The following is a 26231-nucleotide window of genomic DNA, read 5'->3' as shown; positions in this document are numbered from 1 at the left end:
GAAAAAAAAACACCAATTGCAGAACAGACAGGACTCCAGAGACGCGATTATTTCAAGGTCATCGTGATGCAGTATTAGTGACGGATTGTAGATAACCAAGCAAGAAGCTCTCGTCCGCAGGCGAGATGGGCGTCTGGCTGCCACGGCGCGAGATGTTGCCCGAGCTAGACTCGCCGGGTATACCGGTAGAGACAAGCGAAGCCATTCGAGAGCGGGACGCGTCGCGCGACGCAGGGTTTCCATTGCCCATTTCATGAATGGTACCACCGAGGGGTGACCGAGCCTGCAGCTGCGGTACTGCGGGCTTTCCGCCGCCGCCCGCACTACCACCGAAGAGGGACAGTAGCTGGCGCTTCTGGTCGGTGCTAGCACTGCCGGCGGCGGCGGGAGCGCGGACAGGGACAGACGGCTGCGCCAGAGGAGAAGGCTGCTGTGGTTGGTGGCTTTGCGCGGCGTACGAGCCATAGGACGAGGAAACGCTCCCGTGCGGCACAGCCGCAAGACTGCCGGAGCGCTGCTGGCCCGGGATTGGCTTGTCACTCGGTAGCTGGATGGATGATTTATCGATTCCGAGCTCGACGGGCGCCTCAAACGACGGCTTACGCTGCGATGGCGACGAGAGCTCGGCAACGAAGCCCAGCGGAGAGGGTGCCCGCGCCTGCTGTGAAGACTGCGCGACGGGAGACTGCGGGCCACCCGCCTTTTTGAACATGCCAAGCAGAGCGTTCCGGTGCTGAGCGTTGGCGGGAGGTGGGTTTCCCATGCTGACAGGAGGCTGCTGTGTTGTTTGCATGTGAGCGTTGAACTGGGTTTGAGGCGACATCGCTTGGTTTAGGATAGCAGCTCGAGGAGATTGTTGGTGCTGTTGTGCTGGGAACTGGCTATACGGCGGTGGCGGAGGAAGGTTCTGAGCGGCAGCACCAACAGTCGGCATGGGGAGCGTTTCAGTGGCATGCGAGTTTTGATGATGCTGCTGCAAAACAGGTTGCCTAGGGGGCTGCTGGGATCCTGAAGGTTCCCTCCTGAAAGCATTGAGGAGAGCCATGGACTGTCCGTTGAGCGGCACTGGTGGTACCATTTGCTGTTGGGGAGGCGCAGCGTTTCCATGAGGCGCTCTCGGCTGCTGCCATTGCTGATATGGAGAGTGAGGCAAACCGGCATTGACCTTTGCTGCGGCCTCCTGGAACGCACTGTTGTTGAACATGGCGCGCTGGACCTGAGGTGGCAGCGGCTGTGGGTGGACGAGCGGAATCGATTTTTGCGACTGGTGGTGCGGGCCGCCAGGATGACCATGTGGTACAGGCTGACCAGGATACTGCTGCTGCTGCTGCTGATAGTGATGTGGTGGTCCATTGACGGCGCCATGGGGGAGGGGAAACGTCGGTGGCTGCTGTTGCGCGTTGATGTGTATCGGCTGCTGCTGCTGGTTGTTGTGGTGGTGAGGATTTTGAGGTTGCGGGGGGCTGATGATCGTGTGATCTTGTGGTGTATGGGGTATCCGTATACTCTGCTGCAGAGATTCGGAGGGCGCGGAAGGCTGGTCCGACTGTAGAATATTCAAGAGAGCGCTGCCTTTGTCTTCCGGAGGTATGGCTGCCTGTAGGCCTTGCGTCGCTGGCTGCATCTTGAGAAGACGCTGCAGTTCTTTCGTGGCTCCATCAAGGCTAGCAATGGAGTTGGGCTGTTGAAGGAAGGTTGCACCGTGGTCTGTCGCATAAGGCTCCTCTTCAGTGTGACCCTCGTCGACGGAAAGCTGGGCATGACCGGACTGGTAGTGAAGGTTGACCGTGCGCTTCTCCTCTTGTCGTTTCTGTACGGTAACCCATTTCTTGAGCGGTACTAGGAACGGTGCGACCATGTAAAACTTGTTGGCGCCGACAGCAGGCTCATTTTGGTTCTGCGAATTCTTTTTCCGGAACGTGGGAAGCTCGGAGAGCTTATACCACTGGATCTTGCTAATTTCTTTACGTGTCTGTGGCTCGAAGTTGTAGTCCATGGGTACGTCGCGGAAGACATATAGTCGCAACTGCTGCTCACGCATGGCGATTTCAATGTATTTTGGCTTGCCAGTGGTGGGGACGAGGCCATGGGCGCGCAGGTCCATGCCCGTTTCTTCGTAAACCTCACGCACGGCACAGTCGAGGTCGTCCTCGTCCTTGTTGATCTTGCCGCGGGGAAAGCTCCAGTTGGCACCCTTTTTCCAACCCTTTACAAGAACAACCGAGTCCATGTCATGGTTGAGCAGGATGGCACCGCGGACGGGGATTCGTGTCTTGTACTGGAGGAAGACCTCAAACGCGGCCAGATGGTTTTCGACGGAGAAGGATGCGAGGAGCGGGCAGTGCTGAAATATACGCAGACAGAATGTGCGCAAAGTCATTGATGGGAGGGAGGGGTCAAGAGGTCGAATAAAGTCTTCGTAGAACCATTGGGCTTCTTCGACTTGGAAGCATATTCGCTCGACGGATGACAGGTCCTCTTGCGGAAGATTGATGATGAACCTCACGCAGAGGTCATCGAGCCCTACAAGGTGAAATTGTTAGCTATTCTAAGCGATATGGGAGCTGCGACAAGTTTGCTCACAATCTTCCAGCTGCATTTGGGGGCCGGCCATCGTTAGGTGTGGTAGTTGGAGAAGAGGCATGTCGACGGACTCGGAGCTTTGGGCTAAACGGGTGCGTCAACTGTGGCTGTGCAGCCGCGTGGTGGGGACGGTTGGTGCTGGAGTTGGTCGTTGGGCGACGGCGCATCAGCCACAAACACTGTTGCCCAACTGTGGCGGTGCGGCACACGTTGTCTGGTTTCGGACTGTTGATAGATGAAGACGCAAAATTGTGCAAGGGGAGGATGCCTATTTTGTCTTCAGAAAAAGAAAATCCAGTTCAAGCCACGGCATGTATGTGCTATTGAGCCGCGGTGTGACCCAAGTGCGTTGATTTACAAGGGTGACCATAATGTGACGAGGGCACACGTACTCCCTAGAAGGGCAGCCAATACATGAGTGGCACAAAGGGCAGACAAGACGGCTGGGCTATTTTCTGGTTTGAATAGAAGGACTATACATATTTATCAATAGCTAAAATTATGCTTTGGGCACCCATCGCTCGATTCTACCGGGCGTCTTCTTTGGCATCGTCGTCTTGTCCTGGTTCAATATACATTGGTGGCAGTGGATCCTGGCGCGACATACCCGATGGACGCGGGCGTTCAAGACGACGTCAATTGCTTGAAATATCTTCAAATACGTCCTGGGGCGCGACTTGCGATGTGGCTATGGTTGCCCCCCCTCTGCGCAAGTTTCTGGGCGCCATACAAGACGAATTGACCTGGTTATTCCAACCACCGACTATTGTACTCGCACAATGAGCTGACCTCGCGGTGTAAGGCCCTTTATTAGTATAAGGAAAGCAACAAGAGGCATATCAAACATTGCGATAGTAGTAGAAGGATCTGTTCCAAGGCTAGTATGCTATTGGCACAGTCTATAATTACATGGCTTGTCCCTTTCCCCCAGGTAGTCTTCAACTCAGTAGCCTTATGTGTCCCATTTCAACTGATGTGTTTTTTTTTTGCTCTTTCAATTTCTACTGTGTTTTTCCTTTTGACTTTATAAGCTTTTGTTCGTGTTTCGTTTTGCCTTTTCCAGAGCCAAAAAAATGGCGTTCGTCGAGGTTCAGTGCATGGTCAATCGACCTATCTAACCAGGAACAACTTTGGTCAATCCCTCAAGCTCGAAGGGTAATCTTTATCTACAACCCCCAGTGACTGAAATCTTTGTTACCGTGTCATAAAAGTCGCAAAAGTCTCCGCAATGTCAAGCGAAGAAGCAACATGGAGTGACATTATTTTGGACTTCCCCGGAGGCATCGGCGATGGCAGCTTTAGAAACATGAGCGGCGAGAATCACGTATGCGACAGTGGTAGTAGTCTTGGAAACCTCAAGCGTGGTAGTCGGTGTGATCACAATGTGCGGCTGGTGTGCCTCCCAAGGATCTAGAATAGAAGGTACAGGCTTGGTGATATGAGCCGGGTGCGCGGAACTAGCATCTGGAATGTGGTGACCCTTGGTAGGCTGGCACTGCTTGGCGCGGTATACGGAAGGGAATTGCTGGAAGGTGGTCGGGAATTGGGCCGGAGGCTCTGTGCAGCGAGTCTTCTTTAGCCTGCGGGTTTTCGGACGTCTGGTAGTGGGCTCGAACTGCTGGAAGGTGGTCGGCCATGGATCCGCAGTCAAGTGTGTGGTAGTGAACTCCAACTCCTTTCGGCGAGGCAGGGTAGCAAATGTGGTAGGGAAGTCACTATTGGGATTGGCGATGCTGAGTTCGGAAAGAGGACTGGTGCCAGCGGTGTAGGACGAGGAGCATCTGTAAGTGGTGGAGAACTCAGCACTGACGACGGTCGTGAGGGCAGCGATGACGACGGAGGGCTTCATATTGCATGAAGTTTAGTTCATATGAGAAAGTTGTGAGTGCGGTACTGGGCCGAAATACTCGCAAAGGGGAAATGTAGCGAACTGTGTAGTATCGGTTGCGAGTTGCTTGGTAGATATCGAGACGACTTTTGTTTTGGGATGTATTATGGGGAACCGGAAGAATGAAAGACAAACATCACAGAGAGGATGAACATGTTTATATATGTTTCTCTTGGTGGCATTGTGAATTGAGTTGACTTCAGAGGCTGACATACGAAAAAGCTAATTTACTGGTGGCGTCTAAGTGCCTCTGCCACCTGGTCGCCATTCAACACTCAAGGCTTGCAATGTATTTGACGAAAGCCCAGGTTCATTGACTATTTCAGCCGACGGCTTGCAACACACGATTTGCTAAACTTACTATCGAAATCGAGAACCAAGAGCCAACAGGAATAGGAGGAACGCATTGCGATTAGCTCGCTGCGGTAACCACTCACTGCGCATGCGCTTGTGCTGGGCCACAGATGAGCGACCAATCTCGTTCCGCAGAAATTAAATGCGGCTTAACCAACTACTGGGTAGGTGACAGAGATACACCATTAGCTTGTCTTCATCAGCCCTTTCCGCCACCCCAAAAAGTATTGTGGCGTGCACAACCTCTCCACATACCCACACGACACAACCTCACGTAAAAAATAGAGAAACTTCAATCCAAACTTGCACAATCGACTCCAATGGCAAAAAGGAAGGGTCTGGCCGGGGATTGAACCCGGGACCTCTCGCAGAATTGTACTCAGGGTGAGCCCTAAGCGAGAATCATACCCTGATGATTGTTAGCCGCTGATGCATGGGTGGTGATGATTTCAGAGCGAAGCCGACACTCGGCCCAAGAGCCTTGAGTGCTGAAGCGACTGATGAAGTGCTACTTACACTAGACCACCAGACCATGTAACCTCTTTTTGCTCGAATGAGCTTGTGAGGAGCTGATGGCGGCGGGTTTCTTATTAGCCCTTATGAATGTTACGGTGAAGACCCGTTTGGGTGCGGGACTGCATGAGCTGCGCCCTGGCTCGCCCCGCCGGTGGTGGGCGCAGAAGATGAGGAATACGGCAGGGAACCAGCTCATCAAGGGGGTTCATGCTATTCTACTGTTGCATTATAGTTTTATGCGATTCTGTGGAGGTTACTTATTGCTCGCGTGAGGCAACTTTGCGACCAGCGACGAAACCAGTGCCCAGTCCGAGAATTTCGCGCTGGAGCCGAGTATTGCGATGATAGAATTTGAGGCTTGCTCATCATTATTTACAACATTATATCCTATATCCAATATTTAGGTTTATCATGTGCGCCATCGCCTGTGCTGCTTTCCAGACGTATGCACTCGTTGCCGAGACACGGCTTTTCCCCGCCGTTGCGCTGACCTTTACCCCGCGGACGTGTTATTTTCTCGCGGCGTTTTGTAGGTGATACGCATACAAAAGGTGTAATTATATAGTAAAAGATTGACAGGCAGGAATTAAAGCGCCTCGCAAGGCTTCGCTTGCTGAGGGTTAACTTGCGCTGAGGCTGTCAGGGAGTAAACAGGTGGCGGCAATCTGTCGTCTGTTCCAACTTGTCGCAGTAGCTGTCGATCCACGTCGTGTAGCGTTTGTATTCTTGCGGCATACTGGAGGTTGCGCTTCTGGCCCACTTGATGATGACATGTTTCCGAGCAGGGGCTCTGATGGGGGTATCTGGGGAGAGGCATATCGCGGCGACGACATAGTCAACGAGGAACATGTGTATCAGTAGCAGCCGAGAGCCGTAGTTTTCGGGGTTAACCAGTTCAATAAATTCCTCGTTGCTGAATGTCGCCGGGAATCGAAATAGATTCGAAAACATCCTCCACGCTGACTTGTAAGCTCTGGAATAAAAGAGGTTAGGGTAGCGGCTTACCGTCCAAAGATGATCGCTGCATGGCGTAAGGTATCTGCAACATCATCCCGTAATATCTGTGCTCATAGGGAGCTTGTATCAAAGGCTCCAGTAACTGTAGAGACACTGCAAAGTTGTTCATGTCCGTCATATCGTCGCGCTGATCTTCCCGTGTCAGCTGCTGGGACATGCTGTCGTGCCCCTCAACCGTGAAGCCGGGAAAAACTGATTTCGACATGTCGCCGATGATGACAATAACAATAAGATGCCCACCGCGAATAATGGTCATATAATCGGCAAGTCCATCGTCAATTAGCGAGGCTTGCGTAATGAGACAAAAGAGAGCAGCGAGGATAGCGTCCAAGGACTGCTGACTCGAGGGCGGGTTACTGAGCTGCTCGTTTACCTGCTTGATGGCCACGAGTCGGTGCTGCAGCGCTTGCGAATTGAAGTCGGCATTGGTGTGGCGTGTAAGATGAGAGGCGCCGAGCCCAAGAACAGCGTGTGCGAGAAAATCATACTGCTGTTTGTTAGTGCTTCCCACTACGGATCAGGCTGGCTGGACGCACCTCATGAGACATGGCTGCGCACTCCATCCATCCCCTCTCAGCCTTGACTGGGAGAGGGGGAATGGCGGTAGTGATGAATTGATGGTAGAAGCGGAGGTCCTCCAGAGAGAGCATGGATGGGTTGGAGCGTATAGGGCTCGCGGCGGGAGTGGGCGTGGGGGGATAGGAGCAGTCGAGAGCGAGACGGCGGCACGGAGAGCACTGCGGCCGCAGCTCGTTGCACTTGACGCGACGTCTCTTGCAATTAAAGCAGCCCATTCGAGACTTGAAATGGCCTCGCCGGCTTAGAGGCTGACGGCCGCCTCGAGAGCTGGCGACAACAGAGGTGTCGCTGGACCGGGCGGCGGCGTCGCTGCCCTCGGGGGACGCCGACGAGTTGGGAGGAGAAGACGAAGAAGAGCTATCGGGCGACATGGCGAACACTTGTTGGATTGGAGACGGCGAGGGGAGGGCTCACGCAGAGAGAAGGCCGAGTCGGGGGGCGACCATGGATTGGGTTAGCCCCGCGGCAGCGTCTGCGGGGGATGACGAGTTGGTGATGATGGCGCCTGGTGCGCGGTCCTGCGTCGTGGAGAGGAAAGCTTGGGCAGTGGGCGTTTCAGTATCGAGAGCTGTGCGTGCGCGGTATCCCTGGAGAGCAAATTTGGACGGCGTATCGTATCGTGGCGCAGCGTGAGGTCTTTGGTAGAGTTTGAAGTGACCAAAGTGCCAGGTCGCGGACTGGATCGAAGCCGTTGTTAGCTCAGCACGGTAGTTGGAATTCAGGCGTGACCCATGACCAGCGGCATGGCTGAGACGCGCCACAGGCTAGGATGGTTGCACGGCAAGCGCAACAGCGGTTTCATGGATGATGCAGATGCTGCGACCGGACGAAATCGACAGCGTTTGGTTTGCCGGGCATGATTTCACCCGAGCGGCCCGTTTCCGGTTTCCGGAGCACAGATAGTTGACAGCTGCCTGTGATTTCAGCGCCGCTGACAAGTGACGAGAGGGTCTGCGCCGGCAGCGAATTTCGAGGGATGCCCACTGTAGCGGTCACTGGCGAGTCGTGAGTCGTGACTGACTCTCAGGGCTGGTCGGTAGTTATTATTGACCATCTACTCATCACCCACCCAACTAATTATTATCAAATCAACTGTGTAGTTGACTAGTTACCTACCAGTAGTTGACCTCCAAGCTAGGGCAGTCATTGTACCTGACTTGCCTGAGCGCTGAGGGTAGTGGGGATCCAGGCGTGCTAGGGTGCTACCTAGTAACCCACCCTCGACAACCCTCAGGGTACCGGCATGTAGGCTGACGGATGCTGACAGACATCAGAGCGGTGGCACAGGGGGAACTCAATAGGGCACCGGAAGGGATATCAACAAGAGCAGGTGCATGATCGAGGACGAGCCGCTTCATACTCATGCTGATGAATCCCGAATGCATCCTGTTACTGTCATCAAGCCCAACGGAATGGGGAGCCGACACGACTATGACTGGTCACTTAGCAGTGGCTGGGCTACAGGTGGATTCAATGCAAGGGACAAATCAATAAATGAGCTTGGAAATTATGCCCGGAGATGGCCTCCCAATAGATATAGATATTCCCTGATAATGGTCAGGTTGTGAACTTGCGAGAGACTTTGCGCTGGATCAAGACGTATGGCATCGCCTCCGTCTAAAGGAGGAAGCTCGATACTGGAAGGAGAAAAAAAGGCCAAAGCTCGCAATGCTGCATTCAACATTTCCCCGGTCGCGCCATCCGCGGCATCAATTCCCGCGGCCCATGTCCCGCGCATGATTGTGGAGGTTCCCCGCGCGAGATCCTACTGCAGCGCTTCAAAAATGACCAATCTATGGCACTAATAAATCCCGAATTTTGCGCTGGACATCAGATGAACGAACCCCTCTACAAAATGCAAATCGACAAGGCACCAGGGGCGCTCGCCGACATCAACGCAGCGGTTGACGCCATTGGCATTGACTTTTGGCCAGTGAACCAGCGGATTCACGAAAACCCGGAGCTCGCCTGGCACGAATTCATTGCTCACGAAGCACTCACGGCTTTTATGGAGGCGCAACCGGGCTGGACCGTCAAGAGATCTGTATATGGCATTGACACTGCATGGATCGCGGAATTTGACAGCGGTATCCCTGGCCCGGTGGTTTCATTCAATGCTGAATATGGTGTGTTGCATTGGATTGGATTGGTTGATTGAGAGACCACTAGCTAATTCTCAATGTATAGACAGCTTGCCTGGAATTGGACACGCCTGTGGCCACAACTTGATTGCAACATCGTCAGTCGTCGGCGCCAGTGCTGCTGCCCAGGTCATGGTAGCCAAGAAGCTGCCTGGCAAAATTGTTCTTTATGGGACACCTGCCGAAGAGAGTACGCAGTCTCCCGAGCTTTGGCTGGACCGTTCCTTTATTGACGAAACTAGATGGGGGCGGCAAGATTAAGCTGCTTGAAGCTGGCGCCTACGAAGACTACAGAGTCGATTTGAGTCTGATTTCACACCCTAGTATTACCTTAACGTCGGCACGCATGGGTACGACAGGCATCTCCACCTTCAAGGTTGAGTATTTCGGTGTGGCGGCGCATGCGGCCGCGAATCCCTGGCTCGGCATCAACGCCCTCGATGCCTTGGTGCAGGGCTACAACAACTTCTCTATGCTGCGCCAGCAAATCATACCCGGAGAGATCATCCAGGGCCACATCACCGACGGCGGCGACGCAAGCAACATTATCCATAAGTACGCGGCCGGAGAATTCACGGTGCGTGCCGACTCGGCACCGCGACTGGAAATCCTGCGCGAGCAGGTCGTTAACTGCTTCCGGGCCGGTGCACTCGCGACCGGCGCAAAGCTCACCATCACTGATCTGGGCGCTTACAAGAACCACATCTCCAATGGCCCTATGGCCAATGCATTTACGCGCTACTACAACGGGCTCGGCAAGGACCATGCGATTGCGACGGACGCGGATAAGGACGCCGCCAACGGCAAGACGCAAGCCAGTACCGATCAGGGCGATATGTCCCACGCCATGCCGTCCATCAGTCCCACGTACGCAATCGAAGCGGGTGAAGGCGGCCAAGGACCGCACAACCCGGGCTTTGCCAAGTCGGCGGGCACCAAAGCATCGTATGCGCGCGCCTTGCGCGTGGCCAAGGGCCTCGCTGGTGTCGCTGTCGACGCATTGCGCGACCAACGCTTCTTGGCCGAGATCAAGAGCAGCTGGGAGCATGACATGAGGAACTCGGGCGGAAGCGGCACCCGGGCTTGATTAGTTATGGAACGACAACACTAGAGGTCTAGAAAAGGTTAACTTGTTTAAGCTAGTTTGTTGTTACAAATCAAACTCTCCGACGGCCAGACTCCTTATCCACCCCAAACTTGTTAGCGGCTTGCGGGTTGCGGAGATGCTCGCAAGTCCGCTGGACCCGTTGGCACGTTCAGTGACGAATGCGTGAAAACCCCAATCAATCTTCTTGAATAGTGCAAAGCCCATTTCTGTCATTAATTGAATCCTTGCGAGCAAATAACCACGTACAAGCGATCGTGTGCACTTCCATATCGCGCCGCATTGGCGACTTACACATTGGCAAACCACCGCCTCCAAGGCCAACGCATGTCTCGCAACGGCTCGGCCGGCAACGGCTCCTCGGGCGGGCACGCCGCCACCCGCGACAACGCCGCAGAAGCATCCCGACGACGAAGCACAGTACCGCATTACAATTCTTTTCCGAGCTACAATGCGATTCAGCATGAAACCTCCAGCGGCCGTGGGGCCGCCCAGCACGCCGCTGCCGGCGGAAAGCTCCAGACCCGGGTCCTCGGGCCGGACCTGCTGCGCGGCCTGCTCATGATGTTCATGGCCATGGACCATCTCGGCATAGCCCTGAGACCGTGGGAGCACGGCCTCGGGAAGCACGCGGAGCAGGACGGCGTGCCCGTCGACGAGTGGAATCGCATCGCCGGGTACCTCGTCCGGTCGCTCACCCATCTCTGCGCGCCGGGCTTCACGCTGCTCCTCGGCATGGGCGTCGTGTACCTGGGCCGCTCGCGCCGGGCGCAGGGCTGGAGCGCGCCGCGGCTGCTCCGCTACTTTGCGCTGCGCATGATGGTGCTGACCGTCGTCATGGTGGCCCACGGCGTCCTCCTGACGGCCGGCCAGGTGTGGTTCCTCAACATTGTGCTCTTTGCTCTGGCGGTCGACTACTTTCTCGCGGGCGCTCTCTGGCTCGCCGTCGACGCGATGGAGACGAAGCTCGCCGGGTTCCTGACTAGGACTGTGTTCACAGACGAGGACGCGGCGCGCAATCACGACAGCGACTCCGACGCCGAGCAGCCGCTCCTGCACGCTGGACGGCCGCAGACGGGCAGCGCAGAAGTAAAGGCCGCCAGAGTATCGTGGCATGTACAAAACGTGCTTCTTGCTGTTCTGAGCGTGGTCACTATCTTCTGGAACATCTGGCTCTCGGAAGACCAAGGCCAATGCGCCGTAACAACGTCGGGCACCTCAGACGTTGCCAGCGCCGCTGCAGACTGGGACGACAGAAAGATGGATACGTACTGGTGGCTGCACCTCTGGTTCTGGCAAGCTAACGGGCCTGGCGTGCTGTCCGCGTTCCCACCTCTGGCGTGGCTGTCATTTGCTATTATCGGCGTCCTCTACGGCCGGCTCGTCATCAGCGGCGCGCGCTCGACCTACAACTTGATTGGCCACGTCGGCGCGAGCCTCATCTTCGCCGTCGTCTTCGTGCTCACCCGGCTGCTGCACTTTGGCAATCTCTCCGAGAACTGCCTGCAAACGCCCGAAAACAGGGCCCACCCCACGCGGAACCAATATCTCGTGTCGCCCGCGGCATTTTTCTACACAATCAAGTACCCGCCGGATGTGGCCTTTTGGGCGCTCACGCTGGCGGCCAACATCCTCCTCCTGGCAGCACTTGGGAGGGTTCCGGTCAACTTTGCGAGAAAGTGGCTCGTCATCGTCCTCGACTTTGGCACGACGTCCCTCTTCTTCTACGTCGTGCATATGCCCGTGGTGTTTGTCACAGGCTGGGTCATGTGTACCCTTTTTGGGCACGAGACTGACCAGAAGGCACCCTCAAGCGTACTCGTCTCTGACAAGGTGATTGATAATGCGTTTGGATTTTTCGGCGTCTGGGCGCTCAGTTTGCTTATCATGTGGCCACTGTGCCGCTGGTATGGGCAGTTCAAGTTTGGAAAGCCATCGGATTCGCTATGGCGAATATTCTAAGAACAAGAGAAAGCGCGCCTACTTAACCAACATGTTACGTGTAGATATCAATCTAATTTTATTTATCTCATAACCAGAAAGTTTCTATCCTGTGCTGCTGTGGTTGAAACGGTAAAATTTGTGCTGCACGTTTCACGTTTCCAAAGATGCGACACGGCGCGTAAAAATACTTTGCCCATCATCTTCCTCTGTCAAACGTATTGTGCCAAAGAAAACCGTAAAAGCTGCTCGCCGTCCCTTCTGTTTTACACTTGGCTCTGGTGGTGCCCGTGAAAACCAAAGCCAATCGAAAAGTCTGCCTCTGCCCTACCTACTTCCTCAAACGACTTTGCATCCAGGCACAGCAAATACGATGTCTTGGACACACCGTCTAGCACCACACTCAACAATACACCGTCATCCTCCTCTGTCGCTCCGGGCCTCTCCACAAAAATGGGCTCGCCAGGAGTGTGTCCCTTGTCTCCACGCCAGATGAGCGCTTCGCGTGTCTGTACGTCTGTCTTGACAAGGCCGTCCAGGAATGTGCTGATACCACGACTTGTCACGCCATATACGTAGCGGTGAGGCTTATGCACCATCCGTGGGTTGATAATCGGCAGGTCGCCAGAGTGCGGGGCTGGGATCGAAAGCACTTCCTCACCGGCGGCAGTTTGGGCTTCTTCCTCAGTCTGCTGTGTACCGTTAAGCGGCAGGCGGAAGCGGTACCGCATGAGACGTACGTGGCCCTTCTTGTAACGCTCATCGGTGAAGAAGAACTTTTTCGCTGCGTCATCTCTGTCTGTCACAACCTCATAGTACAGAGTCTCGAGAATGTCTGTGTTATCATAACGAACATACTCGAGTGAGAGATCAGTACGCGTCTCATTGTTCTCATCTTGAATCGTCTCCTCAAATGCGTTGACAGAATGGAAGAAGAAGGACGCGGGAGTAGAAAAGCGGGCAACAACGCCGCGGGCACCTTTGCGATCGACGACAAGCCAACGGCAAGGGGTATTTTCGTCAAAAGGCTTTATGGCACCAAGTACACTCTGTTCCCACAGAATCTTGATACCATTCCAAGCAAGGTGCGTAGTTGGAATACACAGCACCACGTAGTTGGGTGTCAGAAAGAAGCTGTGAATGTAGGCCGGAGCGACACTAGGCTCCGACACCGTAGCAAAGATTTCTGTTTTGCCCGTCGCGGCGCTGACACGAAAAAAGCGGTAAGTCGCAAACCGGCCAAACTCGAGGTTGTAGTTGTACAGATCGCCGTTCTCGGGATCCCGCTGCGCGTGCGCGCACGAGAGCGGACCCTTTAGTTCCGGGTGCAGGCTTGACTGATCGGTATAGCCTAGCGGCTCAAGAGTTTGCGGATCGACCTTTTGCAGACCAGCTGTATCAGTGCTAATGTACAGATTGTCTAGTCCGGGATGGTGACCAGTCTGGTTTGTAGGCTTGCGGTCTTTGTCAATGCCTGGGAAGTTTGGCAGCAGCACGACGTTGTTATTGTATTGGTCGCGAGGAGCAAAGATTCCCATGGCCTTTGAGAAAATGCCCATGCATGGATCAGCACGCTGACCAAATGAGGGAGTAGTTCGCCTGCCTCTTTCTTTGATGTGCTGTTCCAGCCTCTCGGATTGCCGCCGCGAAGAGTACACAACTGATGTCTGGCCGCCCGGCGTGGCGGGCGGGACAATATCGAATTTGTGACTGTGAGCGAGGCCGTCGAACCAGTGGCTGATGTTGTAAGTGCCTTTGGAGTCAGTCTCAACAGAACTCTGGCCAGGCCCGGTGCGGTAGAGTGCGCCCGCAGCCCATTCTGGAATTGAGCCTTTAACTCTCAGCTCAATCGGCCCGCGATGCTCCTCAAGGCCCTCAAACTATTAGATAATGTAAGCGCGGGAAATCAAAAACTGGGCTAATACTTACCCCGGCTTCATTTGGCCATTCTTTCCAGCCTTCTTGAAGTCTGTTATTTCGAAAGTCGGCCACGTCTTCGCCTTCATCAGTAGCCCTGCGCAAGGCAAGACCTGGACCGTTGAGAGCCATCTTGAAGCCAGTCTTGTCAGCTTGAGATGGATCAAGATGTAGGTGATTGCGGAAACAGGATGGAATCTGAAGCTAATATGATATGTAGATGATAACGTAAGGCGAGTGAGAGGCCGGTACCGAGGCGAGGTCTAAATAAGACCGGCGAGGATGCACAAAAGCCGATGTATGGCACGAGAAAAGCCTGGATAATACTCCTATGAGTGATTCAGCTCAAGCATTTACACGAGAGTACATAAGTGTTACCGTGCAACGCCAATTGACCAAGAGGCGGAAGCCGTGGCGTCTAAGGCCGGGCGCCAATATGTCGGCAAAGACAGCCAGGAAGTCAGCGACAACAGACGGGATAGGTTAGCGAGAGGCGTGACAGCTGGGATGTGCAGCCAATAATTTCTGCGAGATGGAAATAGCAATGCCGAAATGTGTGCGGCGGGTAATACAATACAGACGCAGCTGACAAGGGGTTTGGCGAAATGATTGGGGCGCACAGAGGTCGGAGAGGCGAAACGACCGGATCAAAGGATATATATAATATTCGACTCAATCTTTTCCTGGCCTGACAGAAAAACCGGGCGGGCGACAAGCATCCGGAGGCTCAGAGAAGGAGCCAACAGTTTTCAATTTGATTGCGCGTCCTGTTGTTGTCTTGCCTCGAGCCGAGCGGTAGCTGCAAGCTTCAAGAGTGTTGACGATCGGCGACGAATGGCGGGCCAGCGTAAGCGAAAAGGTCAGCATAAGCTTTCATAAGCCCTGGCACGGAAGATTGGGCGAGACAAGCTCCAAAGATACAAAGAAAGGGGTAGCGTTGGTGTGTATTTAAATGCACCGGCTGTGTGGGCGGGGGGATACAAGGTAATTACTGCATTGTGGTGATGCTGCTGCTGTGTCTGTGGCTTGGTGGTTAGCTGATGGCTGCTTCCACCATGTTGCATGACACGTCGGGGCACACCGGAGATTTGAGTTTGGGTGCAGGTAAACTCCACCAAGGACGTACATTTGATTGTAATGCTGCGCTCTTTGCAGTATGTATTTGTACCAGTGGGCTACCACCCGAAGGGTAGCTGACCGCCGGCGGGAACTAGGTAATCGGTTGGCTGCGACATTGCGAATCGCACTCGCCTGACAGCGCGCACATGCAGCATGGACAGAGTAATAGTCCAGAAAGCACATCACAGACATGAGCAGGGATAGGAATGATTGCCTGTATTAAGCCCAGCACGGTGGCCATGGCGTCTTTGACCCTTTCGTTCAGCACTGGAGACGGCTTGGCTCACAAGGACAAGGCGCGACGTTGATTGGAGGACAGAAGCTGGCTACGACCAGACTCGCTAAACCTCGCCACAAACGACCAAGCGTGTCTTTGATATCGACGCCACGACCCAAAATCCAGATCTTACCCTTGTATGCGGAACGGAATGAATCCTCTGGCAGTCTGTCCGATCGATTTCTATCCAAGTCTGCATTTGTCATCCCCAAGTGCAGTCGGCATCGTAGCTGAATGAACCCAGGGTCAGCCCATAATAAACTGCGTCGCGTCACTGTAGTGACACCGCATCTACGTTGCGTATAGCGAAAGCTGTCAGCAGTTTCAACCGTGCAAAAGTGCCTGATTGCCATCGGGCAGTTCTTGCAAGGCGGCCGGCGCCTTCCTGCAGAGGGATCAGAGCCAGCCATCATCGAGTTGAAACAAAGCGTTGCGAAACCCCTCGCGCGATGTAAATCTGACGTAGCGTGCAAAGTAGATTGGTGTTTGCTCCGTTAGCTCTCATGCCGGAAACACCTTGGTATCAGCCAAGAAATCGTCCACGGCCCTCTTCCTCGCCGTTCGCAGCTCTCCCAAATCGACCACATCTCGCGACCGCGAGCTGGCGCTGGCATCTCGAAAGCCGTCAACACGCCCGGCGACGCGATCGAGCAGGCCGCGCATCTTTGCCAACTCCCTTTCCACAGCACCGCTACGGGTGACGAGATTTTCTTGTACGCCCTGGCCTGACTCCGACGTACGCAGCGGTTCAACAGCGGATTGCAGCCGGCGGAGCTTTTCCATGCGGAGCTGAACTTGTTGTCGCTGCTTGCCGAGTTCGACAAGGCGGGTGACGGACCGGGCGTAGGCCTGCGCATCCTCAGGCTTGGCTGCGGCTTCTCTCCCTGACGGCCAAGAAAATGGGAGTGACTCAATCGTACCATCGTTGGCTTCAGCAGCGAAGGAAAAAAATCAGTAACAGCAATCGATTGCTGCGTTTGCGCGAGACTCACTCAGATCGACTTCCTTCCCGACGCCCCCGTCCACGTCATTGGCGCCGCCTTCTCGACGGTCCATCTGCCCGATGTAGATGGTACTAATCCGCTCCGCCAGATTGCGGCTGACTTGAGGCGCATACGCGCGCTGGCAATGCTCCTCGACAATCCGGTTGAACTCAAAGACGGCATCATCGACCAGCCGTCGACGAATGGGCGTATTGGACGCGTCGTTTGTAGCGCGCCAGGCACGAGACGGCGTAACAGGCTGCGAGAGGAGAGTAGTCTGCGCAGCGAGAAAAGCTTGCTTTCTGGCGGGAATCGTCGGTGTCGAGATGTCCATGGTGATGGCAGTTGCAGTTGCAATGTAGGTTATGATACCGTGAAGATGGCGGTTGCATGTTTACTGGCTGTCGAGGTCGTGACGCGGGGCGGCGGGCTATCAGGGAAGCCCACCACCACTTTTCTTCCAGCTTGATTCCCGCACAGCTAGCTGCCTTTACAGTATACAACAAATATGTCGCGGGAGAAAACAACACCAAAGCTCTGACCAGACCTAATTGTTTCCTATGTAATCGACCCTTTTATTTGCTCCTGAGCCTGCACGCGATTTTGAGCGATGAAACTGTCACCAGCGCTACTCGCTACAGTAGGTACCTACGCCAGCGTCCAGCTCTGTAACTAACGTTACTGTACGCATACAGACGCCAACTTGGCAGGTTGCAGCAGACGCTTTCGCGCCAGCATATTACTGATCGCGCAAACCAAGGCAGATTTCGAAGCGGCTATGTATAATATTGACTTATCTGCATAATAAGACTCGTCATTGGCCTAGATGGGTTGCCTGCTCCTTGCTTGATCCTGTCAGCTTACGGTTAATATAGCCGCCAGGCAGAACATGTGCGTCAGGCCCAATCACCGTCGCTTCTATCACTGTGCGCGGCTGCTCGCCCGCCTCGCTGTTCGTCATCGGCGTTTCATATTGGTACACGTACATGTCATGCTCATCATCATCGGGACTTGCCACACCGACTTCTGGGTATTACTACAACGACTGGGTGTAAGACGCACGATTCCGAGGTCGACCGAAGCCACGCAGCGAGTGCTCGGAATTGCTGACAATTATTTTCATATCTCCTCTGCATGAGATGTCCTGTTATCGAGCGCCAAGAACATAACCGGACTATCCCAGGGAGGGGAGTTCGCGCCCCGTTGCCTGCTCAGCCTTGGCTTCGAGCAATGACAAGGACAACGAGCAACAATGCTTCTGCAGCCTAGTTGGTGGATACGAGAGAGGCTGTCGTGTACTTTGAAAGCCTGGTTGAAGCATGCATTCAACGTTGCAAAGAACACATGGCCACTGATTGCCCGCCGCTTCCGAGTTTTCTCGAGAGAGGATTCACCGCGGACATCCATTCGGCCGAGCGTGTAGCCAATACACTATCAAGGCCGCCACGAAATTTGTAAGAAAAGCGTGCTTATGCATTGTTATCAAGGATGCCTAGTCTTGGCTGGCCGAAGCCCGTCAGCGCCGGAACTAGGGGGTTGACTTTTAAGTGCAGGCTTGCAAGCTTCCGAATCGCTAGGCTCGGAAGTAGCCATTCGCGCGCGGGAGGCGACAGGGATAGCCTTGGGCCCTCACAATATTAACGCAAGGTATCACCGAAAGGCTGAATGGGTAGACTCCGAAATGGGCAGGCAGCCGAACCAGACAGGGCAGTTCTTGTAACGAGAGGCTTATATCTGACCCGAGTGCGGCTGCCCCTCCCAGTGGAAGCCATGCTGCGCGCGCGCCATGTGCGCCTCCTCGATCCTTTGGTGTAGTACAGACGGGAGTCGCGGACGAGGCACCAATGGGGTGTCGCTCTGGCTGAGCTCGACGCCGCTCGCGTGCATCTCACACCCAGATGGCCCCCGAGCCTCGTTTTTGGGCTTACATTTCGAAGCCAGGAATGCATCGCGGACTGATCCGCCGCCCACCCATGTGGTTAGCCAGCCAGCGCTAAACAGCCAGCAGTGTTCGTGCCGCCTCCCAGTACGCAGCTTTACATGCGCGCGTGGGTCTATCTCACCGAAGGATGGGAAGGAAATTTGGAATGATGCTACGGCATGCGCTTGTGCGGACAGGTACACCATTTCACTCCATGAAAAAGGTCTTCACCAGACAACAGGCCACGCCAGGCGGTCAAAGACCTCGCACGGCGAATGCCGACAGCGCGACAAAATTTACCATCCAGAACATGACACTGCTCACCGTTTCGCTGACGCTGTCCCACCAGGCTTAGCTGGTGAGTGATAACGGCGTGGCTCGGGTGTGCCTCGGAAAGCTGCAATGACGTTCCCTTTCCTGTTTCCTGTTGCATCGCATGTCACTGCAGCACATGGGCGCCATGTATGTACATGCAACGCAACCCACCCAGGGCTGCAGCTGAACGTGCGCGTCGCTGACCACCATTATGGTGTTAAGGCATCTATATGTCAGAGTCTCGCTGGTGCAATGCCAAATGCATGACTCTAGTGCGAGCCCACCCCCAGCTCGCTAGCTCACTTGATTTGCTGGGATTGGTCACCCTGTGACGCCTTGTCCCTACGTTACTCCGTAATAATCCTGGCTAAGATCCCATTTTGGGGGCCCGCCGAACTAGGACTATCCAAGTAAGAAGGTGCTTTCTGCACCACTTTTATTCCATTCTCTTCAGTATGTAAGAACTTCGCAAGCCGGACTCTCTCCGCAACAGCCCTGTCCAGCCAACATGAAACCGGGCCTAACGAGCTGCTCGCGCTATCCTAGGCCGCATGCTGACAGGGGACCAGGAGAAGAAAAGGGGGCAGTGATTGAGGCCCTGAAAACGTGCACTCACCTGCCAATGAAGGTGAGTTCCAGACCTAGGCCTTTCATCTCACCCACCTCACTAGGCTCAGCGCTCTGCCGGCCGCGACCAGTATTGTCCCTCTCCCAAGTGTCACGTCTCCATCCTTTTACGAGGGGGCGAATGCAGTCATGCACTTTACGAAGACCAGAAGGGACCTTTATTCGCGATTGGTTTCCGAAAGCCTCAGACGTAAGCCTGTTGCCTGTTTGTTTCCAGTTTCCAGTAAACAGTGTGACAGTATCCAGTAAATGATTCGTGTGGAGGAACCACATGGGAACGGCGCCACAGGAAAACCGGACTCATCAGCTTCGCCCTGTTTCCACAAGGTTGCCGTACTGGTACATGCCGTCAAGAATGCTGCTGGTTCGCCCTGTTCGTTTAATCTGGAGTGGCGCGAACGAGATAAGTATACTGTATCCAGCCGAGGGACAGACTTTCACTATCTGAATCCGCCCGGACCAAGATTGTTTCCTTGACCAAGAGAGAGCCAACACATGCAACAGATGGAATAGTCACAAGAAATGCCGTCTGACGACTTGCTTTTCTTGTAACCTGTAGAGGAATTCTGCCTTACGGCGTACTTTTTAGGACACATTACAACAGTTGCTCTTACTCTCGAGTTCCCCAGCTACCGAGACATGCTCCACAAGGCGCGGCCTCCCCGTCAGCACGGTCTCGTCACTGCTGGCTACCAACCCGGCGCGAACCCCAATTTGGCCTCGCCCATTTACGCAGCACGCAACTGATGAGTGGACCATGGGTTCTGCATAGCTTCTTTCGAATGAGTTGAGCTTAGCTCAATTCATGGCCCGCAAGACCACGCTGACATTGTGTATTAAAAAGCCCGGCTCGTCCTGGGCTCTGATCACCCTCGATCTTTCTCTGTTCTTCCGGTATCAGCATTCACTAGTTCACCTTGTAGGGCTCTCTCGATCCTTTTTGCCAGAATAGCCTTGTAGGGCTCGATCCTATTCTACAACTAGTCATTCATTCCTTTCCTTGTTAGTACACACAATACACAATGGTAAGCAGATGCGCCTCGAGACTCCCTTGAAGCTGACACTAACCAACATGCCTACAGCATCAAAGCACGATGCGTGTAGTCGGCCTTGCCGCCGCTCTACTTGCTGCTACAGCTACTGCTGTCCCTGTACACTGCGGTGCCGTCGACGCGCTGTGGCAAGACGAAGCCGCCGTGGTGGGCAACTTTCCCGAGTGCGAATCCTACTATGACAACACCAACCCCGAGCAGACTACCGAAATTGACCCCGATCACCCAGAGGTGGACCGACTTGCTCTTTGCAGTCGTGGACAAGACGCCGGTGACTTCGAGTGCCCTGGCGTCGACAAGCGCGATGAGCTTGAGGCTAGAATCGTCCCAATTGTTGTCTGCCGACGTGGCGTCCGACCGGTTGGATTCAAATGCTCCGGTGCTGGTAGGCGTGCTGCGCCCCCCTGGGGCGGGATCGGCAACAAGCCTCCCATTTTCCAAAATGCTGCATCCGCCGACAACGAGAAGCGCTTGCCACCTGTGGTTGGTAACAAGCCACCCATTTTCCAGGACGTTGTCTCATCCACAGAAAACGAGAAGCGTGGTGCCCCCCCCGTCATTGGCAACAAGCCTCCGATTTTCAACGACGCTGAGGTTACCGGCGATGACAGGCGTGATGAGCAACATGTTGAGGGCAACTGGCCTCCCCACAAGCGCGCAGAGCAGAACACCGAGGGCAACTGGCCTCCTCGTGTCAAGCTGGAGGCCACCGAGGATGCCGCCGCCACCCCTCCCCACGGCAACTGGCCTCCTCATAAGCGCTCAGAACAGAACACTGAGGGCAACTGGCCCCCTCGCATCAAGGCGGAAGCCACTGAGGATGCCGCCGCCAGCCCTCCTCATGAGCGCTCGGAACAAAATGTTGAGGGCAACTGGCCCCCTCATAAGCGCTCGGAACAAGACGTTGAGGGCAACTGGCCCCCTCACAAGCGTGGCAACTGGCCTCACATCAAACCGGAAGTCGTCGAGGATGCTGCCGCCGCCCCTCCCCACGGCAACTGGCCTCCTCATAAGCGCTCGGAACAAAACGTCGAGGGTAACTGGCCCCCTCACAAGCGAGCAGAGCAGAACAGTGAGGGCAACTGGCCTCCTCGCGTCAAGCCAGAGGCCGCCGAGGCCGCCGAGGCCGCTGCCGCCACCCCTCCCCACGGTAACTGGCCCCCTCACAAGCGCGGGAACTGGCCTCCTCACATCAAGCCCGAGGCTGAAGCCAACGACGATCTCAAGGAGTAGAGATCCAGCCCTGGCGGTGACCTCTGCGGCCTGGTAGACTGGGAGGGCGAGGGCGACGGTCCCATTGGCACCCTCAAGGACCCTGGCCACGCCGGCAACGGCAAGCGTGCCGACGACGACAACCACGACGAGTAAATAATACAAAGACCGGTTTGACGAAACGAGAGGCTGAAACCACCGTGCTGCATGACGGCAGGACGGGGACAAGGAAAAGGGGAAATTTTCTTCTCATACAGGACCAGGATTGTACATATGTTCACTGTGCTTTTTTAGCGATCACATACGACGCCGTTTTTTTGTTATCATTAGCTTGCTTATTGCTTTTATTTCTGCACAATAGATCTTCACACCTTCGATTTTGTTTGCGATAGAACAGTTCAATAATTATTTAAAGACTCGATATAGAGGAGCACTACAACTACTTCTGGACCATACCGTGCTACTGGCTGCATCATGCACCGTGTACTGCGATTGGCTCCCGTCAAGATGTGTGCCCTATCCGGGATGTGCGTAGATCTGCTGCAAGCCATAGCCTTATAGGCGAGGCTGGTATTCACAAAGTGCGGAATTCGACCACATGGGCCACCACGGTGCTGCATGTGCAAACTCAACACTATCAAAGTATGTGCATGTATGTACTGCTATATACATCTTTTAATGTAACCAGAAAAAAGCCACAGTTCACAAGTCTGCACATACCATCGTCTTCTCATCTGCGTCGCTAAGGCCGTCTAAATACCAGACCACCAATATGACTCGGGCACGTTGATGGTAGCCCGCAGCGTTCTATCGTTGACAGCACTAGTGTCGCCAATGACAATGTCATAGTCGCCCGCCTCTACGCACCACTGGTCGCGCTCCTCGTCAAAGTACGCCGCAGCGTACTTTTCGAGCTCGCTGATGGTGACCGTCTTGGACGCGCCAGCCTCAAGCTCGACTTTTGTGAACCCACGGAGCTCCTTAATAGGGCGGTTGATGCGAGCAGCTTGCTTTGGCTGGATGTACATTTGGGCGACGGCAGCACCCTTGCGACTACCAGTGTTGGTAATTGTGACGGTAGCGTTGATTTTGTTCTCGGCGACGGCAACGGAGAGTTCGGAGAAGCCAAACGTAGTGTAAGAAAGACCATGACCGAAGGGAAAGTTGACTTCCCTGTCGGCAAACTCGTAGTAGCGGTAGCCAATGTAGACGTCCTCGCCGTAAAGTGTGCGGCCAGCTTCGGTGCGGAAGTTGAGGAAGGCAGGAGTATCTTGCAGGCGCTTGGGGAAGCTGAGCGACAACTTGCCGGAGGGATTTGAGTCACCAAAGACCGTGTCAGCGATACAGTTGCCAGTTTCATTGCCGCCGTACCAGGCCTGAAGGACAGCCTTGGTCTGTGAGAGCCAAGGCATCTCCTCCGGCGTACCAGTCTGCATGACGACAACTGTGTTGGGGTTGGCGACAGCGACCTCGGCAATGAGCTGGTCAAGGACGCCGGGCAGCTTCATGGTCGCACGGTCAGCGCCTTCCGTCTCCCAGTCAGCGTTGAGGCCAGCACAGATTATGACCTGGTCATGCTCTTTGGCGAGCTGCACGGACTTTTTGATTTCCTGCTGGTCATCAATGACCTTGCAGCCGCCGACGCGCAGAGAGCCGTGACCAGGCACATAAGCATCGCCTTTGAGTGTAAAGGTAGGAGCAGAGCCAAACTCGATGCGGAAGTTGTAAGTTTCGCCTCTCTTCATATCGACACGACCGCGCTCTTCGCGGGTGGCGGATCCAAAGAAGGCGTCACCGGCAACCTGCTTCGTAGCATTGTCGACAATGAGCTGATCGTTAACAAAGGCCTTGGCCGTACCGGAAACAACGACACCGATCTCGTACGCGCAATCCTCATCAGCGACGACGGAGCCTTCCAAGTCGGCATACCAAACATCGTTGACTTTGGGGTTGCTGTAATCGACCAAATGCATCTCAGTCTTGGTGAACTGGAGCTCGTCAATGAGCTTGCGGTCAGCTGTACCAGGGGCTTCGTTGAAGACTCTCCAGCGCATGCCAGGCTTGCCGTCGGGGTCGGTGAGCTGATTGCCCAGAATGGGTAAGAAGCGGTGTGTGTAGGCGCCGACAGTGAAGGTAGGCTGATTGCCTAGCTTCTCACTGATACCGTCATACGGAGTAATGGCGTAGTAGGCACGAAGAGCAGCAGAGCCACCACCATGGTAGGTGGCCTCCTTGGCGTTGGGTCCTAGTACCAATGTTTTTTTGTCTTTGGCAAATGGGAGTATCTTATCATCGTTCTTGAGAAGTACAATGCTCTCGTTGCCAATCTTTCGTAGCAGAGCGGCCGTTTGGGGAGTATCGAGAGTACCTTCGGGGCCATTCTCTTCGATTGGCAGGGACGAGACCTTTTTCACAAGGTTGAGCACTGTGCGGACGCGGTCGTCAATGTGGTGCATGAATGGCTTGCCTGTCGAGGCATTGAATTGGAGGGCGTCACCACGAAAGCGTGAAGGTCCAGGCATTTCGAGATCGAGGCCAGCCTTGACGGCATCATTTGTGCTGTACGTGCCGTACCAATCACTCATGATGAGACCGTTCCAGCCCCATTCTTTACGCAGCATAGCGTCTAGGTACTTGGGGTTCTCGCTGCAAAAGGTGCCATTGATTCCATTGTAGGCAGTCATGAATGCGCCAGGTTGAGCATCACGCACAGCAAGCTGGAAAGGCATCGCATAGATCTCGCGGAGAGCACGTTCGGTAACTATGCTCTGAACACCCATGCGCTTGTCTTCTTGGTCGTTGCAGAGAAAGTGCTTGATGGTAGCGACGACGCCGGTACTTTGAATACCACGAACCAGCGCTGCAGCGCCGAGACCGCTCAAGAAAGGATCTTCGCCAATTGATTCAAAGCCACGGCCGCCGAGAGGAGATCGTTGCATGTTGATGGTCGGGCCGAGAATTAGGTGGGCGCTCTTAGCAATGGCTTCGTCGCCCATGGTCTTGCCAGCTTGTTCAAGAAGCTCTTGGTTGAAGGTAGCGCCGAGGGCAGTGCCGCAAGGGAAGCAAGCGGCGGGGACGCCGTTGAAGAATTTGGTTCCACGGACACCATTGGGGCCATCAGACATGCGAATGGACGGGATTCCATGTTTGGGCATAGCTTTGGTGTGCCAGAAGTCAATGCCTGAGCTGATTAGCGATGGAACCAGCTGAAGACGGTCGGAATCAGCCTACCCGAGAGCAACTCGACCTTTTCGGTTATCGTCAGCTTCTTGAGCACCTCATCTATGTTGAGGTTGGCCATTGTGGGCGATTTCCGTGAGCAGACGGGGTGGATCAATGTAGCGGAGTGTTGATCTGCTCGGCTTCAGCCAAGGCTATGAAGAGCTCCCGAGGCCAAAGGAAAGGAAAAGTGCAAAGAAAAGAAACTTTGCCAGCAACAGCAGAGAGATTGAAGAAACGGAGAAAAGATAGCCGGAGGCGCGGACTCGAAGCTTAAGTAGGGTCCACGCATATCGCGGGGTTGTGCAAGGTAAGGAACGAGTGACGGGAGGGGCAGGACCGGAATTACCATTTTTCGGAGCAAGGCATCATCCAACCAGCCTAGCTAAGAGGCGGGAAGCCATCTCTGCGAGGCCAAGGCCAATGAAACGGTACCTAGCGGAGAAGCGCCGAGTCTGGAGCGAGTGAACGATTGAGGAACCGAGCCGGGCTAATCAATGAGAGCATCTTTCAGGGCCCTTTTCGGGGGTGTTTGGAGATGGCTTGGCCCACTGGTCTCAGTATTTTCTTGGTGCTGTCGGTACCAAAACAGTCGGTTGTAGGCAGGCAGCATTTACCGTTGACTACCTAGTTATTAGTAGGTAGCTTGGAGCTGTCTGTCCACACAAGGGCGGAGAGCTGCGGGCCACTTGCGCCGCCACAAGCCCAGCCAGCCAACTGCCCAGCGGAAAGCCGGGACGATAGTCCGCCAACGACTGCGGGGAGGCTCTCACCAATCTGCCATCTGCACCAATCCCTGGCCGACACTCCCCGGCCACCCTCAGCTCGGCATGCCTGATCAGGATGCGTGCGTAGTGCTGGCGCGGAACATGTCAGATGTACAAATGGGGCCGCTCGAAGTCGATAGCACGAGATGAACGTCCCGAAACGGTGTGCAGTTCAGGCTGCCGGCGAGGCTCCGCGTCGATGCACGCCTCACTCACCATGGTAGTGTGTGCCTAACGCTGCTGGACGAGGCGAACTGCGACAGAATAGCAAACTTATGCATATCCACCGTGGTCTTTGCCCCAAATTCCACCAACTCTGTCATGCCCGCCTCTTCGCAACGGGTTTCCACCAGCGGCTGCGGCTCGCCGGGCCACCGGTCCAGATACCGAACTCCCTTGCGTAGAAATTTCAGCCGCACGGCCAAGAGTCTATTAAGTTTACAGAAAGTAACGCAGCTACATGTAAATGATTTGAGTGGCCATGGCAAGGCCTGCGCACGGCTGCTGCTGATTGTAGAAGCACAGCGCAAACAGAACAGGCCGCTTGGGATTTACTTTCCGTGTTGAAAAGATTCGTCTCAATGTCTCTAACTGCCGGAGCTATATAATCATCCTCGTCTTCGGAGAGTAATGTCGTTCCACCCCAGCCTAGCTAATGCAGCTTCACACACTAAAGCACAAATACCCAACACCGCGAT

At 54.7% G+C, this 26231-nt stretch overlaps 10 protein-coding genes across 11 annotated transcripts; 4 read left to right on the top strand and 6 right to left on the bottom strand.

Moving 5' to 3' along the window:
* Window positions 1-58: 58 nt before the first annotated feature.
* LMH87_011974 (uncharacterized protein) lies at window positions 59-2644 on the bottom strand (the record flags this gene model as incomplete). Its single annotated transcript, XM_056201201.1, has 2 exons — window positions 59-2523; window positions 2584-2644. The coding sequence occupies 2 exons, from the start codon at window positions 2642-2644 to the stop codon at window positions 59-61; spliced, it is 2526 nt and encodes an 841-aa protein (XP_056052977.1).
* A 1170-nt stretch (window positions 2645-3814) lies between these two features.
* Window positions 3815-4432, bottom strand: LMH87_011973 (uncharacterized protein; the record flags this gene model as incomplete). The annotated part of the gene is made up of 1 exon (XM_056201200.1): window positions 3815-4432. One exon carries the CDS (start codon window positions 4430-4432, stop codon window positions 3815-3817), a length of 618 nt encoding a protein of 205 aa, XP_056052976.1.
* A 1548-nt stretch (window positions 4433-5980) lies between these two features.
* LMH87_011972 (uncharacterized protein) lies at window positions 5981-7308 on the bottom strand (the record flags this gene model as incomplete). The annotated part of the gene is made up of 3 exons (XM_056201199.1): window positions 5981-6300; window positions 6347-6845; window positions 6895-7308. 3 exons carry the CDS (start codon window positions 7306-7308, stop codon window positions 5981-5983), a joined length of 1233 nt encoding a protein of 410 aa, XP_056052975.1.
* Window positions 7309-8538: 1230 nt separating this feature from the next.
* LMH87_011971 (uncharacterized protein) lies at window positions 8539-8742 on the top strand (the record flags this gene model as incomplete). Its single annotated transcript, XM_056201198.1, has 1 exon — window positions 8539-8742. One exon carries the CDS (start codon window positions 8539-8541, stop codon window positions 8740-8742), a length of 204 nt encoding a protein of 67 aa, XP_056052974.1.
* Window positions 8743-8792: 50 nt separating this feature from the next.
* On the top strand, window positions 8793-10165 carry LMH87_011970 (uncharacterized protein; the record flags this gene model as incomplete). The annotated part of the gene is made up of 3 exons (XM_056201197.1): window positions 8793-9063; window positions 9125-9268; window positions 9321-10165. 3 exons carry the CDS (start codon window positions 8793-8795, stop codon window positions 10163-10165), a joined length of 1260 nt encoding a protein of 419 aa, XP_056052973.1.
* A 345-nt stretch (window positions 10166-10510) lies between these two features.
* LMH87_011969 (uncharacterized protein) lies at window positions 10511-12145 on the top strand (the record flags this gene model as incomplete). Of its 2 annotated transcripts, none has more annotated exons than XM_056201195.1 (1): window positions 10511-12145. In XM_056201195.1, one exon carries the CDS (start codon window positions 10511-10513, stop codon window positions 12143-12145), a length of 1635 nt encoding a protein of 544 aa, XP_056052972.1. The 2 variants fall into 2 exon arrangements, with proteins under 2 accessions (XP_056052972.1, XP_056052971.1); XM_056201196.1 differs by having other exon boundaries at window positions 11921-12145.
* A 245-nt stretch (window positions 12146-12390) lies between these two features.
* On the bottom strand, window positions 12391-14173 carry LMH87_011968 (uncharacterized protein; the record flags this gene model as incomplete). Its single annotated transcript, XM_056201193.1, has 2 exons — window positions 12391-14004; window positions 14054-14173. 2 exons carry the CDS (start codon window positions 14171-14173, stop codon window positions 12391-12393), a joined length of 1734 nt encoding a protein of 577 aa, XP_056052970.1.
* A 1765-nt stretch (window positions 14174-15938) lies between these two features.
* On the bottom strand, window positions 15939-16754 carry LMH87_011967 (uncharacterized protein; the record flags this gene model as incomplete). The annotated part of the gene is made up of 2 exons (XM_056201192.1): window positions 15939-16366; window positions 16430-16754. The coding sequence occupies 2 exons, from the start codon at window positions 16752-16754 to the stop codon at window positions 15939-15941; spliced, it is 753 nt and encodes a 250-aa protein (XP_056052969.1).
* Window positions 16755-20305: 3551 nt separating this feature from the next.
* Window positions 20306-21568, top strand: LMH87_011966 (uncharacterized protein; the record flags this gene model as incomplete). The annotated part of the gene is made up of 2 exons (XM_056201191.1): window positions 20306-20308; window positions 20366-21568. The coding sequence occupies 2 exons, from the start codon at window positions 20306-20308 to the stop codon at window positions 21566-21568; spliced, it is 1206 nt and encodes a 401-aa protein (XP_056052968.1).
* Window positions 21569-22299: 731 nt separating this feature from the next.
* LMH87_011965 (uncharacterized protein) lies at window positions 22300-24848 on the bottom strand (the record flags this gene model as incomplete). Its single annotated transcript, XM_056201190.1, has 2 exons — window positions 22300-24728; window positions 24779-24848. 2 exons carry the CDS (start codon window positions 24846-24848, stop codon window positions 22300-22302), a joined length of 2499 nt encoding a protein of 832 aa, XP_056052967.1.
* Between the last annotated feature and the right edge of the window lie 1383 nt (window positions 24849-26231).

Source organism: Akanthomyces muscarius, chromosome 4, assembly GCF_028009165.1.
Source record: "Akanthomyces muscarius strain Ve6 chromosome 4, whole genome shotgun sequence".
Lineage (NCBI taxonomy): Eukaryota > Fungi > Ascomycota > Sordariomycetes > Hypocreales > Cordycipitaceae > Akanthomyces > Akanthomyces muscarius.
Note: the sequence above shows the minus strand (reverse complement) of the source record. Positions and strands in the feature narration are given on the sequence as shown.